At 36.3% G+C, this 18,752-nt stretch overlaps 3 protein-coding genes and 1 long non-coding RNA gene across 4 annotated transcripts in view; 1 reads left to right on the top strand and 3 right to left on the bottom strand.

The window, feature by feature from the left end:
• Window positions 1-217: 217 nt before the first annotated feature.
• On the bottom strand, window positions 218-1,759 carry LOC145222698 (trypsin-1-like). The gene is made up of 4 exons (XM_080088880.1): window positions 1,656-1,759; window positions 1,145-1,246; window positions 706-860; window positions 218-390 (listed from the first exon to the last, which is right to left on the bottom strand). Exons 1-4 carry the CDS (start codon window positions 1,757-1,759, stop codon window positions 218-220), a joined length of 534 nt encoding a protein of 177 aa, XP_079945006.1.
• Window positions 1,760-3,106: 1,347 nt separating this feature from the next.
• On the bottom strand, window positions 3,107-3,893 carry LOC145222513 (uncharacterized). Its single transcript, XR_013859356.1, has 3 exons — window positions 3,795-3,893; window positions 3,464-3,585; window positions 3,107-3,190 (listed from the first exon to the last, which is right to left on the bottom strand). It is a non-coding gene; the product is annotated as an uncharacterized LOC145222513 (long non-coding RNA).
• A 472-nt stretch (window positions 3,894-4,365) lies between these two features.
• Window positions 4,366-10,731, bottom strand: LOC145222697 (prostasin-like). The gene is made up of 12 exons (XM_080088879.1): window positions 10,605-10,731; window positions 10,194-10,309; window positions 9,786-9,875; window positions 9,429-9,561; window positions 9,044-9,154; window positions 8,640-8,701; window positions 8,421-8,581; window positions 8,065-8,163; window positions 7,834-7,985; window positions 7,424-7,581; window positions 6,973-7,126; window positions 4,366-4,463 (listed from the first exon to the last, which is right to left on the bottom strand). The coding sequence occupies exons 1-12, from the start codon at window positions 10,729-10,731 to the stop codon at window positions 4,366-4,368; spliced, it is 1,461 nt and encodes a 486-aa protein (XP_079945005.1).
• Window positions 10,732-17,855: 7,124 nt separating this feature from the next.
• Window positions 17,856-18,752, top strand: part of LOC145224136 (cubilin-like) — a 28,251-nt gene continuing 27,354 nt past the window's right edge. The window contains exons 1-2 of the mRNA XM_080090569.1: window positions 17,856-18,136; window positions 18,435-18,570. Coding sequence (XP_079946695.1) covers window positions 18,101-18,136; window positions 18,435-18,570 — 172 coding nt within the window. The 5' untranslated portion in view covers window positions 17,856-18,100. The remainder of the gene's footprint in view (window positions 18,137-18,434; window positions 18,571-18,752) is intronic.

Genomic DNA, 18,752 nt, shown 5'->3' with positions numbered 1-18,752 from the left:
TTAAAGGCAAACATTTTTGGCCCCTTTTCAATCTCTTACTGGATAAGAGAAGCTAAAATAAACTAGGTCTAACCGTGCGTTTATGCAAGCCAGTGAGCCTGATCTATATGAATATAAATCAATGTAACTCAACTCATGATAATTATGGCGCCATACCTTATCCTGTCACTCAATCATTTCCATTTGGCAAAATGTAAGTATTTTTTACAAATTATGTTTAAGATACCTGACAAGTGTCTGCCCCGCCTTTTCCCTGGAAACCAGCACAAAACTGAGTATCTATAAGGTCAGCAGGTGTTTCATCCCTCGCATAAACTTCTTTACAAGTCGCAAAGTCACCAATCAGCAAACGCACTTGGCGTAAGTTTTGAGGGTAAATGTCGTTGGCAGCTACAAAGAGTTTTGTAATCCTTAAAACACTGATTTATTCCTTAGATGCTCAACACACTATCTTTTATATTTTTAAAGTTATAATTTTAACATGAGCGTTTACATCGGCTACTAAAAGCAACAGATAACTAAATGTTCAGCAAATTTTTCACAAAATACATTGTTTTGTAGAATTGTGTACTTTTTACATTTATAACAATAGACCTGTTTGCGACAAAACAAAAAAACGATAATATAGTCTAGTCACATGAGTTTTTCTAATTGAAAGTCCTAGTAAATGTAGTTTGCCTACTCTGCAATAAGTTTAAAACTTACATACAGCTCCCCATCCTGTTGCAATACATTTAGTTCCTGCGATAACTTGAAAAGGCTCTGTTGCGGAAGGAATACATATTGGTCTCACATTTGTTGTAAAACGAATTTCAGAAGCCAGTTTGAGTATCGCAATGTCACTTCCTAATGTAACAGACCTGAAGTACAAATTGGTTTTAATTAGGTCAGTAGTTTAATTGATTGGATGAATTCATGAACAAAAATTTTGTATTTTTAAGAATATGTAGTTTATATTTCTGAAAAAAATTTACTGTTTTTATGTTTAAATTTAAATAATACTGCTGGATAAAAATGTTGTGGACGAAACCATAATAAGAACAAAAACGCCAACATTAAAGCAATTTATAAGTTAGTTGATTTAATCCGGAATGAACTTCAATCGATTTGTTTTAAAATTGTTTTTTCTTCTAAATTTATTTACCCGGTATAGTTTTCGTGTAAGATCTGTGATCGAATGTCGACGACCTGTTCTCCTGATGAACCTGCAGTCCGGTGTCGTCCTACGACCACCTGAAGACTGTCACTAAAAAGAAAAAATTTTTACTTAAATTGTAGGCTATACTAAGCAATGCTCGTGCGTTTGCCTAAAAAATGTTTTTGTAAACCATTGGTTCTCAAACTTTTTAAGCATGCGGCGCATTAAATAACTAAAGTTTCTTTTTGCGGCGCACTTTGCAGGTAAACAAAACAAAAGTTGTTCAAAGAATGTTAATTTTTAACTTTATGGTGGTGGGTAGAGATGCTTTTCATCCCCAATAACACAAATTTGAGCTTTGAAACGTTGTTATGTACACCAGTATTTCGTTACGAATCCTAAAACACCAGGGAATGTTTGCACTTTAAAACAGGGAATATTTCGCGGCACATTTGGAAATCTCACACGGCACACACATAGATTGAAAATTATAATGCTTGCAATACTTTTTACTTACTAAGGAGAAAGATTTTCATTAACGAGGCAATGTGCCGCTGTAAGGATGGTGTTGGAATTGAGAATTGATGCACCGCAATGAAAAAATGTAAATTGTGTGATCATTGCCATCCAGGGGTAGGAGCCGGGTACAGCCTGGTTGCCGCCAACAATTCGTGGATCCTGTAAAATTCAAAAGATTAAAATAAAAAGCTATTCGCAGACCGTGAAGATTTATAGTTCCTGTGATCTGAGACGACTTTCCTCGCTTTTGTTGACCATCTGAGAGAATTTGTTCAAATAACGCTCTGCATTTACTGATAAGCTTATAAAAATGAAAGTGTTTTTTTAATGGTATCTACAGTTTTATATCATCAAATATATTTTTTCATTGCAATACATTCTTCCTATTTAGGCCGAAAAACTCATCGATATTGCTGCAATTAAAACATACCCAAGTAAATTCGGGAGCGATAGTCGTTTTTCCGCATTGATCCTTTGACACAGTATCGTGGGCTGAAAACAAAGTAGTTAATTAACATTCCTTTGCCGTTAAACCTTCAAGCGCTGAACATTAAATGCTTCATAAAGTTGTATGGATTAAATTCACCCACCACATTCGACCTCATCTTCCCCATTTGCACAATGTGTAGTTCCGTCACAATGGTTTGTTTGAGGTATGCACTCTCCATTCCAACACGTGTATTCGTCGTCAGTACATCTTTCTGCAGCACAGTTCATTTGGGTGAGACATAAAACAAACTAAATAAAATGCACTTGATCGCTCAGCTTAAATTTCACTTTAAAATTTCCATGCATTTAAACCAGTTTACAAAGTTTTCGATCTGTGTTTTCTGTGTAATACTTTTTGATGGGCCTCAATTAATACCTGCAAGTGCCTTTCTATTTGTGTCACAATAATCAGTCAAAGTGACTTTAGAGTAAGAATAAACTTAAGGTTCGTATACATTTCGGGGTTAGGAAAAGATTCTTTACCATTTTCAGTTGTTAATATTTACCATTGGTTATAACACATTTATCGCAATGGAGCGAAATTGTGACTAACTTTCTAAAGATTAATGTGGTCTTCACGAAAAAGGGGGCCTAAAACTTTTCATTTTTCTAAAGTTTTTTTTTTCAACCTTTAATTAGTACTGACCGCTGGTCGACCACGAAATCCAGAATCCTCGACCGGAAAACGACCGATCTGATTGAAACACGATTCGCACCACGTTGGTAGAAGCAACGAAGTTAAACGCCAAGTGTTTTTCGCACAGTCGTACGCCAGTAAACTGTGAAAAAATAATTCGTAAATTTACAAAGTGAGAGTCATTTTTTCACCTAAACCTAATTTTGTCTAGTTAATCTTAGGAAAGTTTGTTTTATCATAGACAAGATAGCCTAATACTACAATTATGGGATGAAAGCATTTTGGCTCTTCTCATGTTAGTATGTTATTAGCCGTACCTTTTCAGATCCATCAAAAACCTCAATATAATCGACACAGTTTCCAAAATTTAGTTCCAGGTCTAATTCGTTGAAAGTAATGCTAATTGTCTGCAAAAAGACATTATATTAATTTTACAGAGGCTAAAACTGCATCACATAGTTAACACGAAGTATTACATTCTAAAAGACTATACTTGCTTATGAAGGTTAATATATCATCTTATTGCTATTGTATTGCTAACTGTTTTTCTTGTAAATGCAAACAAAAAAGAATAAAAATTGCTTGGGTAAATCAATGTAGACAAACTTGATCAACGTGAATGTACCGATTCCTCAAGTCAAACAGACAAATCGTTTAATATACAGTAGTTTTTATCTTACTAGGTTCTGCGGTTGTTCGATAGTCCATTCACAGCTAAGAAAATTCGAATATCCACTAGGATAATTTGGAGATGTAACGTTGCCATCGGGGTCGGTTAACAGAAAGGTGCAAGAAGGATCAGCTGTAATATGAATTCGGAATTTTTTCTTCACATTTTACAACTAAACCAACGAGTAGGTTACCAGCGGAACCAGACAGAATGTTAAAATACGCATGTGTTTTGTTTTTCAAACATTTGTGAAACATTTCCGGATTGTGTTATTTTCACCACGCAATAATTCATTATTTATTATTAAACCTTAATGTTAAACGACGTATTAATGGACTTACCTTGTCGTTCAATAACCTGAGATTCACTCTTTTTCTTTTGTACTGAAGCGTAACATGATAACGTTAATCCTAATACAATGGTATAAAAGATTGAAAGAAAACGTGTAATCCAATTCATTTCTTCAACCAAAAAAGTTAAGTTTTAGCCTAGTTGCTATAAAAAGCCTACTCACAAAACAATTGTAATAGGTGAAAAAATGATAAATGGGTAAGTTCATATTATATGTTACGCCAGCACATTTTCATTTAGCTGTTTCTCTTAAAAATAAAAACAAAAAGTACATGCTAAGCTGATGCTAAAAGATAAACACTGTTTTGAATAGGAACTGTCCTGTTTTGTTTTAAATGACTTTTGTATTTTTAAATCCTTCAATCGTTAGCAAGTTCTTGATACCACGTATACAATGGTCTTTTCTGTATACATTGACTATGATCAAAAAGACGGTGTTCCCAAGTCGCAGAACAACATTGTCAGCTTGGTAATGGATGCTGCCCTTATATTTCAACCTACCACAACATTCCAAATGGGCAGTGAATCGTCACGCTACGCACGAGACCTGGACACGTGAGGTCAGAATGACGTGATCGAGAACAGGTAACATGACAGAGAAGAAGTTGCTGATGCAGTTGCTAACTTGTATGTGAACAACTTGTACACATTTTCACTGTCTGTAATTACAACAAACATCCATAGTAGTGAAAGCTCTAACTGAGACTGCATGGACTATGACCTTTTGCTAAGCCATGTTTTGAAAGTGGCGTTCCATTCGCATTGAGAAAATTCGGCGATTACCTACAACAATGCGTTGGCAATGTTGCGTGACGTTGGCCCAGAAACCCAGCGTTCCATGGAGACTTGTGCTAAGAAAGGAGGAAGTGCACAAAAGCGGTCCACGAGGGCGAAAATCATGTGATTATGTCAAATCCGCGCACTTTGGGCTTAACAACTATTCACTTAACCCGAATTCCGTAAGTAAATTGTCACTGGAACAGAGTTTTGGACTACATTTTGATACTATATTTTTTCTGTTGCTTGTAATGAGGATTACAGCAAGGAATCTATGTGCTGTTGTAGGTAAACTCGTATAATGCCGAACTTCTGTTTGTAACAAATGCTGTGGGAAAAACTGAAGTTTTGCATCTTCCAGTTTTGAACATCACTTTAGTACTTCACACATAACTGCATGATTACGCATTGAAAAGATACACTGAAAATGACAAATTTTGAAGCCAATCTGCAAGAACACATTTTGAGGACATTCAATTTATACCTAGTTGTATCATTATTTAGTCTTTAACATTCTTGTCATCGTATTGGCATAGCCTAAATCATTGAGGACGTACACAGCTTGAAATGAACTAAATTTTCTTATGTGGCATTCGAGAAAACTTTGCAGCTGTTTTAGTGACCATTTCTACGATAAGAGATTAAACATTGACCATTTAACTGTCACGCATGAAAACCCAACATGATTTTACAGGCCACTTAAATCTACCTTGGACGAATTTAAACGTCTTGTTTGTGTGTGTGTTTTTTTGTATAGTTTTCATAACCTAACAGTTTAATAAATCTTTTATCCCGAGGTACAAACTGCATTGTGCATTTCAGGTAACTTATCGGTAAAGTGTTGTGACCTACTAAAAAGAGCCGCCTGAAAAAAGGAAGTTAAAACCCCCTTATAAATCTTACAATAATGTATATCGTGTTAACTATTTGCTTCATTTTTCTGCGTTCATTATAATTGCAACATTCGTGCATAGGGCAAAAAGGATGGAAGCTTTAAATACACTATTACTTGCAACAGAGGTAAGGAAACATTTAGCGTGTAAGGTGAGTTCGTTTTGTTGGCGTTTGGCATTTGCTCTTTCGTGGTAGCTCCTTCCATTTGTGTGTTTTAAGTCAAGCAATAAAGAATGACATTTAAATGTCTTTGTCAAATACAGCTATTTGAAACTCGACGCCAATTTGTCTGGCAGTTAATATTTCTGGCGCTTGGTTGGTAAATAATACGTTGTATGAATTTTACTTTGCACAGTAGCAAAAAAAGCAAGTTTAGAGATTTCTTGAGAACCTTTGTTTCTTATATCACTAAACTAATCCTTTTAGGTCCAAGAACATCGTTTGATTGTTGTTGCAACACTTTCTTAATGATTTTGTTATCAAAAAAGTCAAGACATAGTCGGTCACCCTGTCTAAAGCCTGAAGCACAACTTATTTAAAATTTGCGCACGATTATATTTTTGCGAAAGCAACAGCGAAACAAGACATATGAACAGTTATGCAAGTTTAAGAGAGAAACGGTTACAATCGCAACTTGGTTTAACATACTACAATGATCAAGTACTTAAAACGCAGTATTATATTTCTACAATATGTTGTAAATTCCATGAATATGTTCAATTGAAAAAAATACAATAAAACTTTTAACAAATATAAATCAAATGTGAAAAAAACACATAAAAGCAGGACCTACTTTTCGATTGAAACAGTGACTCATTGGCCAAAAATATTACAATATAATATACTGTAAATGCATAATATGGCAAGCATAACGTAAAAGTTGTAAGTGAAAAAGCACCAAATGTGATAAAAATTTAATACGCACCTTGCACGCACAGTAATACGCACATTGCATGATTTATAAATATGAAGTATGATTTAAAATACTTCTTTGCATAGTTTAAAAGTGAAGTTTTGTCACGTATAAGCACAGCTAATGTAATGCAAATATTGCTAGAGAAAAACACAAAATGGAAACGCAGTGAACTGATCCAATATGATTCGCTTTGTTTTCTGTTGAATAAATAACAACATTGTTTTATATGTACAATTACACCGAATGAACAGGATTTCCGGCATTTTAAAGCCAAGTGGCAATTTTTATTGTGTTATAGCCTACTTCGTAAATAAATTTTTCAACTTCCTTACTAATATGAATTGCCATGTAAGATTTTTGTACACCATAAATCAAGTTGTTTCAATTTGTTTTGCCAAACATTTTGTGGTTAATCTCGTTACGTTTGTTTCGCTGAACGTAAGGTTACATTATAAACGCATATTATGATGAATATACCCTATATTTTGCTTGCAAATCACGGTCAGAGTGATAATATACTGAGATACAATTACTGTGCATCAAATGTGTTTATATGCATGTTAGATACGACCACCACCTACCAGCGACTGTATCTTGAATCCACTGCTGGAATGACGATACTTTTGTGTAAACGCCAGGAAATCCGGGAATAGCGCATTCTATTCCAAATGACGTCACTCCAACCTGATACCACGTGTCGCCAAACAAACAGGACAATGGTCCACCCGAATCGCCCTAAATAAGAAACGAAATTTTACAATGCTTACATGTACGCCATGTTCTATTCCTGTTTGCTATATTGGAGCACAATAAATAGTCAAGCATTAAGCTATTACTTGACAAGAATATATTGTAGAAAGATCCAATGAAAATAGGCAATCTAATTAAGAACAAGATAAACGATAATAACTAAGGTACAAGGAAAATCAACTTATACTCGACCTCATTAATAACTATATTCGTTTGGCGATATTTAAATTGAGCTGTTGTTACAACTTTTTGTTCGGAAACGTATCAAGGAAAACGCTTTACCAGACACGAATCCTTTGCTCCTTTTGTTAGGTCACCGGCGCATAGTTGAGAATCGATTAGTGGCGTGTCTTCTTTCGAGTAACTTATGTTGCAGAAATTCTGGTTGGTGATCGGCAATCTCACTTGATAAAGACGATCCGGAATTGCACCTTCGTATTCTGAGCAAATTTGCGGCAAGTTTAATAAACTTTGATAAGATAAATCAAAAAAACGCCATGGTTTGTATCACCCCTGTTTGTTTCACCTTACAGCAAATCCATTTACCTTGAAAAGTTTTTAAAAAATCAAAGAGTTATTCACTAACGAGTTTGTCAAAACCTTATCAAACATGCTTTTTTGCAAAAAAACATCATTTTTTTCCATAGCATGCAATTATTTTTTGCAAGATATATTTAAACATATTTTCTTACCGAGCTGTCCCCAACCAACTGCAATGCACTGTGTTCCTTCAATTAATTCAAACTGTCCCAATGAGGGTAAACATATTGGTCTGACCGTCGACTGAAACAATATTGGACGAACAAGAAATATAAGTGCAATATCGCTTCCTTTATGCGGACTTCTGTATTCAAAAAAGTTTGTTTACAGAAACATCTGGTGTGTAATAAAGGAAACAAAACCAAATATGTTGCTAATCTGACCTGTAATCTTCGTGCACCACCACAGACGCGATTTCCAATTTTTGCTCCCCTTGGCTGCCATTGATGTCATACCTTCCGACGTAAACAACGAGAATGGACCTAAAAGTTGCACGAAATGATAAACAGTGCACCAAGTGTTTACACTCGTTGTATATTTTTTTACAAAAAGGTATAGGTCGGTCTACTCAGCCCTGGCTTAAATTGAACTTAAAACCAGGTTAGACACAGGTTCTACGTCGCCACATTGGCGCCACTTGCAAAATATGGTCGCTAATTTTACAACATAAAAGATTTCAAAAATGTATTTGTCTGCTTTTTGACATTTTGCCCTAAAAAAGACATCGAACAAAACTTACGGTGCGGTTCGAGGGTCGGAAAAGCAGTGTGCTGCAGATAATATTGTATTATGGTTGATTATGGTTCCGCTGCACTGTAGAGTTCCATCGTTCTTGGTGATCATCGCAATCCAAACATAGGAACCAGGCACAGCCGCATTGCCCCCTACTATCCGAGGGTCCTGGATACAGTAATTTTTAAAATACGTTGCGATATTATTGTGAAGTTCAAGCTCTTACCCACGTAAACTGTGGAGCCACACTGACTTTTCCGCATTGACCAGGGGTTGAGGCTTGATAAACTGTACAAACAGCAATGTTGTTTAATGTTACTTAAAACACAAATAAAGAAATCGGACGACATATGTTTGTTAGTTGTTACTGCTTGTTATTTTTCGGTTTAAAACTATTTTCAATAAACATTTTCTAGAGCTACTAATTCAGTTTCAAAATCACTGAAGTAGCCCCTCAAACAGTCTCTTTATAAACAATACTACACAACTACGTGTTACAGTCTCCAAACCCAAGATGTTGAATGGGGTAATAGCTTAAAAAGCGTAGAAGGTATTTCAGACCAGATAGCTGAAGTATTTAATAAGTCACATGTTGACAATAATATGCTGCTTTTATTTTTTATCACAAACCGCATTCTATTTCGTCTTCCCCATCAGAGCAATCTTTGATTCCGTCGCACTGAAGTCCATCAGAAATGCATTCGCCATCCCAGCACGTGTATTGATTAGTAGAACACCTCGCTAAATATATGTTAAGATTGGAGTCTTATTCAAAACCTCAGTGAGTATCGTTGAATGTATGAAAAATACCTCATATCGGCACTGCCTTTTTACCACTAGTGAAATATCGTCACTAATTTCATAGCCCGGGTTTTTCTAATAATCCAGCATCTATAGGCCTTAGTTTAGTTAGTTTTTACCAAATTAAATGTACTTAATCCAAGCTTGTCGTAAAATTTCTTGTTTTCTTAAGTTGAGGAAACTGCGTCTATGCAATTGCTGATTTTGTTTTTACCTGTGCTGGTCCAAGACAGATAAAACCCTTTGAATGACCTCGAGTCATCAGAGTGGAACACAACGCGCACATTGCTACGTGAGGCTGCGAAATTTGGTGGCAATCGTCCGCCGCAGAACCGCCGTCCTGTAAACTATTACAAAAAGTGGGTGGGATTTTACAAAACATGATGGTATTGTTGTTTAGAACGGGTCATGTTATATTATTGACAAGTGGATCTTGCTCATGACAAAAATTTCCAATAAACAAATGTACAAATAACGTTTAAGGCTGCCAATGTTTTACACAAAAATTTGATATAAGTATGTTTTGTTAATCTTTGCTCTTGTTGTCAACAATCGACACGAAAAGACTTACCTTTTCATCTCCGTTGTAAACTTCGAGATAGTCGTTAAGACACGATGGTGTCTCATGAAGAAGTATTTGATGAAATGTAATCACTATTACCTACAAAGTAATACAGGTCGGTTAAATTCGATGACAAAAAGACAAAAACACGTGCAAACGAAAATCGGAAAGTTAAAGACATACAAAAACGATGTTTTTTTTCTTTTAATTTTTACTGATCATCAAAGTTTATTACTGGCCTTCTTAAGATTCCCGTTAATGTCATAAACCTTCTTTTTATGAGCTTAGTTACATTTGGTATGTTTTGATACCGGGTCCCACACACCATGCTATAGTCTACATCAGCTCTTGTAGCACAAAATAACAACCAAACCTGTTTCAGTCGTACACTGAAGTAGGTAATATAAAGGAACTTACTTGATCAGATGGTCGTGAGATTATCCATACGCAATCCAGGTTGTTTGCATAACTTTCTGGATAACCAGGCGAAGTGATATTTCCAGATGGTGCGGTCAAAACGTCGATTGAGCAGTCTAGCAGCAACGAAAAAAGACTCTGCAGCGAATATTTTAAAGGGGGCATTTCTACGTTTATTGGTTGATGAATTTGTGACACATGCAACTTAGAGTTTGATTAATATTAGTTGATAAAAAATCACGTAGCGGATTTACAAAATGATACCCGACATTTAATGGTGTTTCAATTTACCTAAATATATATATACTGAGGAACATTACACGGACTTTAACTTAACAACACTGCACTTAATAAATACGTTTTATGTAACTTCAATTACAATTTTGTGCTTTGTTACAAACATATACGTACCTGCCGAAGCAGTTTCAGACTGATTATTCTGAGCCAAAACAGCGTTTACAAAGATAAGCAACAAAACTGCAAGTGATACATTCATCTGAACGTAGCCCGTAGTCCGGTGACCTTTGAACCCCCACATCTCTTACTTGAGGCTTTGCTGTAAAACAAACTTATACAGTCTCTTTTATTTCTTCATGTTAAACCGAATTAACATCACTTGTTCGCAGTTTTGTGCTACCTCTAGGCGAAAAGCTCGATTACCCGAAACCAGTTTAAGCACGAAAACTGTTACAAAACGTTTTTTCAAACTACCTGTTTTCTGCAAAGGTAACCCCAATAGAATGTTGTTGTCTCAAACATGAGCTCCAGTCAGAAATCCCCTTTTCATTTTTGCCTACTTTTACCCAAGGCAACAGTTTTATTTGCGAACAACGAAAGATACGGTTGTCTGGAGATCCTAAGTCTTCTGACGTCATCTCCAGTCTACCCCGTTTGTGTCCAGTCATCCGCGAAAGTTCCCCGAACAGGCCCACAGTATAGAGACCAATTCTTCTCACTCTAGCTTGGGGCAAAGGACTTTCGTCATCATCGCGTAACTACACAGTACACAACCTCATGAAGTACAACAAAAAATTAGGGCTTTTGTATTGTTTTCGTCAGGTTAAAGTGAGTTAATGGTTTAACACGTTGACTGCCAAGGGATATTCCTATGTTGTGCTTAAATTTGCCAAATATGTTTTAGTGGCTTTCTGAAATCAGAAAGTCGAAATATTTTGTGCCATGCTACGAGTTAATCGGTGGTAACATGCTGGCGTAGGGTGTCTCGGTGTTGCCACAACGCATCCACGACGTAAGTTCGAGACGCCAGCTCGTTTTAAGCGCGTTACAATCGAATAAGTCTACTACGAGTATACTCGTATCTGGTAAGCCTGGCTAGATTGGCCACTACGAGATAACTCGTAGTTGGCAGTCAACGTTTTAAGAGAGCAAATGTCAACGGCCCACATACAGTTGGAAAAACTTTTCCGAAATCATTTTTCATATTTTTGTTTTGTATCAAGTTCACACAATTTGTTCTCCCATTTCTGGGTAATGAAGTATATGGGTCTACAAAAAAGGGTTGTACCAAACTAGTCGGTCATCTCGGCATTACTATGCAACAAGTTGTAGGTATACAAAACTTGCCGAAAGTCAAACCAGTGCACTAAATCACACGTTTAATGATGCTGCCCATGGCAGCATCCGGCAGGGGATCACCAAGTTGTTATTAGTCAACAAATGTTGGTGTTTATGCAAGCTAACGATAACGACTTTCTCTTAAATAATTGCAGTTACCAGCCTAATAGGAGATGGTGTTTTCCTTCATTCGGGTAGCTTTTAGCAAAGATTTGAATTTAACTTTACACTGGCTCCGGTGTAGACCTTTCCGATATTTCGTAGGCATATGGAACAGTTACGCAACAAAGGGATTAACGGTACGAAACGACACTTCTTAGGGTCGACTTATAAATTTGTATTGATACTCAGATACTAAAAGTTTACAGCTAGAGTTTCAAATGTCAAACTACACCTGAAAAAAACTCCCTTTTACGGGTTTAGCGCAATTAATCGTGAAAACTTGCAATTTTTTCGGACGTACTGTTATTTTCCCTATATTGCCAATCACTGTTTTCGTTACATCCGAAAAGTTTTAAGAGTTGACAACCACTTTATTGAAAAGTGCTTCGATTTATGTGCATTGTTGCTATTTCGGTATCAAATTGGAAAATCCCGTAATCGGGATTCCGCGGGATTTTAACTTTCCAATCTGGGGAATTTCCGGTATTAAGATGTTGAGCAAAAGTACGTTTTCACTAGTTTTTTAGCGTGACGACACAGACAAGAATGACGAGTTGCGTTAAACCAGGGGTGTTCAACCCGTGGCCCGCTGGAAGGTTCTGAGTGGCCTGCGTAGTAGTTTTTGAAGTGACTCATATTGGCAACTTAATCGCCAACGTAATTAATGCGGAACATTTATTATGAAAAATTGGCCTTTATTGTTTTGCTTTATTTCTTTGTTAATAGAGTAGTTATACACAACTTTGAAGTTACTTTTATTGCGTCACAATGCGCATTGTTACGTATCACAATTTTCATATTGTTACGTCACAATCTGACTCGTGCTTCAAGAGTCAGTCAGTAATGTTTCTTGGTTCATTGAGATACATCTGGTATCAGAGACTCGCGCAAACCGCATTTAGTAGTAAAACATCTTCCGCACTCTGCAGTGATAGATTATGCCAAACATAGATTATGCCAAACAGGAAACAAAAATCAAGTAAAGCTAACAGAACTTTCCAAGAAAGGTTGACATGTGACTTTAAATCCCCTGCGAGATCAGTAATTTCTGACAGCCATATGGAAAAAAATCGCTTCGCATTGCTCCATCGTCCATCTCACCGAATATTGCCAAACTTGTTAGAGAAAAACAGTGCCAAACTTCACATTGAAATGTCGACGTGTGGGAAAAACTTTGTTGACTTTACTATATCTTGGTGTGTTTATTGTTCTTATACTTGTAAACGAGGACAATACACATTTCTAAGATTAGAATTTCGGTGTGAGGATTTTAATTAGAAATTATAAGACGGCTATTTCTACGATTCCAAACTAGCAGTTAGCCAGTAACACGTAAGTGGCCCGCGCAATCATTCGTAAACCGCATTTGGCCCTTTGGCCAAAAAGGTTGAACACCCCTGCTTTAAACTCTTGTTTCAAAAGTTAAATCATGTTTTATGCACATAAAAAATTGACAGAAACAATTATATTTCGGATGAGTGTGCGTACGAACCAGAGATTTAATGCAATATGTTAATGGTAGACACCAACTAGCATCGTTTTTTTATTATTTCTTCTTTTTTTATTATCTCTTCAACTGCGCTGCTTGTAATTAAGTTGTATGTCATTGCTGTCACCATTGATTGTCTACCTGTTATTGGCAACACGAAACATTAACGTTGTTGCAATACTATTTATGCGAAAACTAAATCAATTGAATACACGTTTTGCACGTTTTTAACCTTTTAAGAAACACGCACCACTGTTAAATATTATTATTATATGGGCTCCACACCGTGATTCGAACTAAAATGAACCCGGGATCGGAATTCAAAAAAAGACACGTTCCGGAATCGGGATTTCCCGGGTCCCAACTCTAATTATTAGTTGTTGTGTGTGTAGTTGCTAAATACTATCCTATCAACCGAACTTAATTTATGAGTTAAAAAACTTTATTTTTGATCAGATATCGATATTATTGTTTCCCTCAGCAGTGCAGCATTTTCCCTTTCAGTTGCCGTTATTGTTAACTTGGCGGTCTGTGTTGGCTAAAATAATGTCACGGATCATATTTGGAAACGGAAGCGTGACGACAACACAAGACATGATTTGCCATAACGCAGCGGCAGTTCGTGTATGCAACCGAAACAAAAAAAATCCCTTGTCAATTAGTTCGATGCAAAATATGAGTTGAATAAAATGATGAACTGCTGGTGATTTGAATTTATTTGCAACCTTTGTAGAGGAATATAGAAAGAGATGAATGTTTGTTGCACCTGTTGCACGAATTAAATTGATTTGTTTCATTGGATAGTTGCATTTCGATTTCCAGCATTTGGTTTTGTGATATTTTTTGAGAAGTTAGTTAGGCACGCAAGCAAGCATGAAAAAACTGCGTAAAACACTTTTTGAGTATTCGTTTATAAATTTGAGACTTTACGCTATAACAGAGCCTTACTCCACGGAATGCAGGCGCATTTGAAGAAAGTTTTCCAATTAAACAATGTGGTTTACTTAACTGATTATAGTTATTAAAATATGCACTGCTATTTAGGGTTACAACTATCAACCTGTTCGGCCACCTTTGTGTCAAAGATATGGGCTAATGTTTTTCGCAATAGCAACTGGTGTTCACTATTGTTGACTTACCACCTGACGCGTAATTACTTCTTTCAATAACGCGAACAATGTCACCATATCATACTCTCCATGGCGTGAAACTATTGGCGGTGATAAAGAAGAAGGCGCTGCTTTCTCTACGATTGTATTGACATAATCAAACACGTCGTACAATATCTGATGACTATTTCCATAACAACCTTAGTGACTGTTTCGAGTGCTTGTTTTGATTGACTCAATGAAATGGCAGACCTATTTAAAACAGACCTGGTACAAGTAATTGTTGTTAGGCTTACAGAGCACCAAAAAGTTGGTTAAAAATTTGTATTTATCTGTTGTGTGATCGATCACAATCGCACTAGACGACTGCCATTGGAAGTCGAATAATTACGACAGAGCAGAAAGTAAGGCAAATGCAATATGACCGCACATTATAGTTTTATCATAGTCATGTTGTGAACAATGAGACAGGTTTATTTTTGGTTCAAGTATCACAGCCAGAAAAAAATTCATAGAATCTGATCATTATTAGAGAACATGCACTTTTTGTGAACGCCACCAACGCAAATTGTTTTGCCTTCAGGATGACCAATTTCCGGATTGGATCATCGCAATTTCTTGCTATTGCGGTAACTAAGTTTACCAAGGCAGTATATATTTCAGGCAAGACTTATGTTGTGTCAGTTTAGATTTGTCGGTGTTTCTTTCACTGCTACAGTAAAAAGTTTAAAAAGTACAGCAAAAAGTGTACAATAATTAAAATTTTGAAACGCCGTATAATCGAACCGATGGACTGTTTGTGTTCATACCGTTTCGATAACAATGCGTAGCCGACGTCGGTAGATGTTTGCAAACAAATGTGTTTACATTAATCAATTCAAATCCAAACCCGATCCACTACATTCCCTTATAACTGCTAGCCCTGAAAGGTTATAGAAATTGAAAAATTAACAAAAATATATGTGTTTAACTTCTCCTATGTCAATGAGTTTTTATGCTGTGTTTAACAATGCTGATAATTTTCATTTTATATTTTGGTTTATGTTTGTCTCTGTATAGTTTAAGTTTTTTAGGTCAGGTTACCTTTTCCTTAGTATGTAGGTATAACAGATATTTAAACTTCGTCCAATCGTTACGACATTTGCATTGACTTATTTATGCTGCATTAGTGTTTGATTTGAATATTCAAGACTCCGTGAATCAGTATTGCAGAGGCCATAACAAAACCTTGGTATGTTATTACAACAAAAAAAACTTTAGTGTACACCATATAAGAAATGAATTTACAGTATCCCATTTTCTTCTCCGAAACCTGATTTCCGGATCTTTCGTTAATCGTGACGCAAGAGAGAGTAGAGAATGCTAACTGTTAAAATGACGTGATTGTCGACAATTTGCGGTCGTTAGTTTCTTGTCAGAATCAGCTGGAGAGTTTTTGTAAGGATTTTCGCTTTAGCATTAATATTTATGATATGTTGGCAGTCCATACCTACAAACTTACATCATGACCAGGGCATATAATATATCTGTTACATAAATTTTCTCATCGTTATGCAAACTACGCAGGCAATACCAATTGATCAAAGAGTATATTTGTTCAGATGCACTAAGTCATCACAATAAAAGTAAAACGCACTTTCCGTTTAAAATCTTTACTATGTTTTTTGAAAGCAATTGCAATTTTAATTAAACTCATTATGTGCAAGCGTGGTCCGTTAACCTAATTACCTAATTTAGTGTGTGTATCGCAAATAATGAATATCACACTAATCTGCATTGCTATTAATACCTCTTTTCAAAGTAGTTTATCGTAGTTTATGCAAGTTTTAATATATGCAAGATTGCTTTGAAAACTATTTCCGATTAACTATGAAGCAAACACTCTGTTCAATACAATATAATTGACTATATATAAAACGAAATTTTACCCTGTAAGTTACTATATTTTGCAGAACAAGCTGACGCGTGGACACACGCGCGCTATAACAATGCAGTTACTGCACATTTTATTTCTGCTTTGCCTGTTGCTCGGATGTAAAAACACAAAAGCGGAGCATAGTAATGACTCAGCTATACAAGGTAAGCAATCGAATTGAATATAACCAACGTAGTGTTGGTCATATCATCACTAACATGTAATTGGTGACCAGTTCAGCGTTATAAACACAAACATTCCACCACACAGGTGGTATTAATTTCCGGCATAACAAAGCGTGGTGAGTGCGCGCGAAGACTACTGTTGCAAAATAGCGCTTGTTATAAACACGACGCAACTCGCTAAAGACGTTCAAAATCGCCAATCTTCTTCAGTTATATGGTTGACCAAACGTTTAATTCTAGGTAGTAAGCGATTGAATCCAATTCATTAATATTTCCATCATAAATGCACCTCTTATTTATTACCGCTATAAAAACATCACTTTACAGCATTCATGCTAAAGTCAAGAATAAGAACGTAACGTATATGTATCTTATTTTCTGTTAAACAGCGTGTTCAAGGGGTGGAATGACAATCGAGAATGCCACAACTGGCAAAATACTTATTCCGGAAAACGTAACCGACCCGGGAACAGGTGTGAACGAATGTCGCTGGAAGATAGTGGTAGCAGAAAACAAGGTATATTAAATAAGACATCACATAACTTCCAATGACATACCTTTATCAAATCTTTATCCGACAACTTTTGTTGCTAACGTATTTGACCTTTTCACGTCCAACTGGGGTGTTTGTATCAGGTTAATTTAATAAATTTAATGCTGGGGTCACCCCGTCTATGTAGACAGCGGTCACGGCACACTCGTATGCAAAGCACACTGCGCTAGGTCTATTCACCAAGCATTTTCACATATGGCAAGGCCAATCACCAAGCATTTTCACATATGCAAGGTATCGGCTGGAAAACCCTAGCCTGCGTTGGGATTCGAACCAACGACTGTAGCCTTTCCGGAACTGGAGCACTACCAACTGACCAATAAACGACTCAGTAGCAGTAAGCGCGCTTAAAGTCGGCAAGAATCATTGCCTTCGAAGCTCTACTAACCGGCTGATTAGTGACACAGCATAATGCCTTTAATGTGCCTGTGGCGTGCTATGTTCATTGGTGTAATGGTACACCATCGCTCTTTAGCACCAAAATCGGTGTAAATGCGATGATTGCACGAAAGGAACCCGACAGTAATCAACCTGCTTTAATAAACCCAGTTCAGTGGTGTAAGGGTTCTGATAAGTACGTATCAAAAATACGCTTTCATTATCTGTTAGCAGGTGAACAAATGTTGCAAGGCTCTTTGTTTTTAGTAAGTGTTTTGGCAACCACAACAGCTGCCGATTAAGTCCCGAGTACCAAGTAAAATTAAGTAAACGTATTTGTTGGTGCGCACAGCGTGGAAGTTTAGGTTGTAGCGATTTTTTTATTCAGGTTTTCAATTGGACATACACGGCCTGATCAATTCCCTTTTCAACTTAATGCTGTCTCGAAAATATTATTGTTTGTCTTACAAATATTTCTCTGCAGTTCGTGCAACTGAACTTCAGACGATTCAACCTTTCTGCCCCATGTTACAATCACTTTATGCAAATTTATCAGGGAACCCCGATACAATCAGTGGTAAGAGTTTTGGCAGTTGACTTTTAACTCTTTTACGCACCAAGTGGTCATTTGGTTTTAAAGGGCGCCATTTTATCATCTTTAAAAATGGCGCCATTTTCTGTTGCTAAGAATAAGATAAACTAACGTGTGGTGAGATAATCCATTTTGTTGTGTTTTTAGTGGGTCTGTAGTTTTAAATACTCAGCAGTAGTTATAGCTTATCAAAGCATTTAAAAACCACACATATCTTCTGCCGATTGGGAACAAAGTTGTCACACATAAATAAATTTAAACTTAACGTTGCTTTGTTTCGCAGTTCGATGATCGTATTTGCCTTTTAACAATTCCAAACAGTGTCACTACCACATCAAATAGAATTGAAATTTATTACTACTATGCTCTCTCCAATTCCAATGACTTCCGTGATATTGAACTTACGTGGGATGTTGTTGGTATGTTTAACCTGACATATACGATTGTACTTTATAACATGCTCCTTTTTTATAGCTATTTGTATTACTGCATAGTAGGTCAAAATTATAAAACTCTGAAAACATAAAAATTATCTGTTGCAGCATGACTTGATTGATTTTTGAAATTGATTCTACAGTTCCACTTTAGGGCAGCTTTGCAT

The sequence above is a fragment of the Phallusia mammillata genome, chromosome 4, assembly GCF_965637545.1.
Source record: "Phallusia mammillata chromosome 4, kaPhaMamm4.hap1.1, whole genome shotgun sequence".
Lineage (NCBI taxonomy): Eukaryota > Metazoa > Chordata > Ascidiacea > Phlebobranchia > Ascidiidae > Phallusia > Phallusia mammillata.
This window is presented reverse-complemented; position numbering and strand designations above follow the sequence as displayed.

What these genes read in the sequence shown, in the direction of transcription:
- LOC145222697 (XM_080088879.1), bottom strand. Translation starts at nt 10,731, where the DNA reads ATGTGGGGGTTCAAAGGTCACCGGACTACGGGCTACGTTCAGATGAAT. An exon ending in TTTACAACGGAGATGAAAAG is followed by an intron (nt 9,562 to 9,785) that starts GTAAGTCTTTTC and finishes TTTTTGTAATAG; the next exon opens with TTTACAGGACGGCGGTTCTG. An exon ending in TCTGTCTTGGACCAGCACAG is followed by an intron (nt 9,155 to 9,428) that starts GTAAAAACAAAA and finishes ACATATATTTAG; the next exon opens with CGAGGTGTTCTACTAATCAA.
- LOC145222698 (XM_080088880.1), bottom strand. Translation starts at nt 1,759, where the DNA reads ATGATCACACAATTTACATTTTTTCATTGCGGTGCATCAATTCTCAAT. An exon ending in TTACACGAAAACTATACCGG is followed by an intron (nt 861 to 1,144) that starts GTAAATAAATTT and finishes TTTGTACTTCAG; the next exon opens with GTCTGTTACATTAGGAAGTG. An exon ending in AACAGGATGGGGAGCTGTAT is followed by an intron (nt 391 to 705) that starts GTAAGTTTTAAA and finishes AACTCTTTGTAG; the next exon opens with CTGCCAACGACATTTACCCT.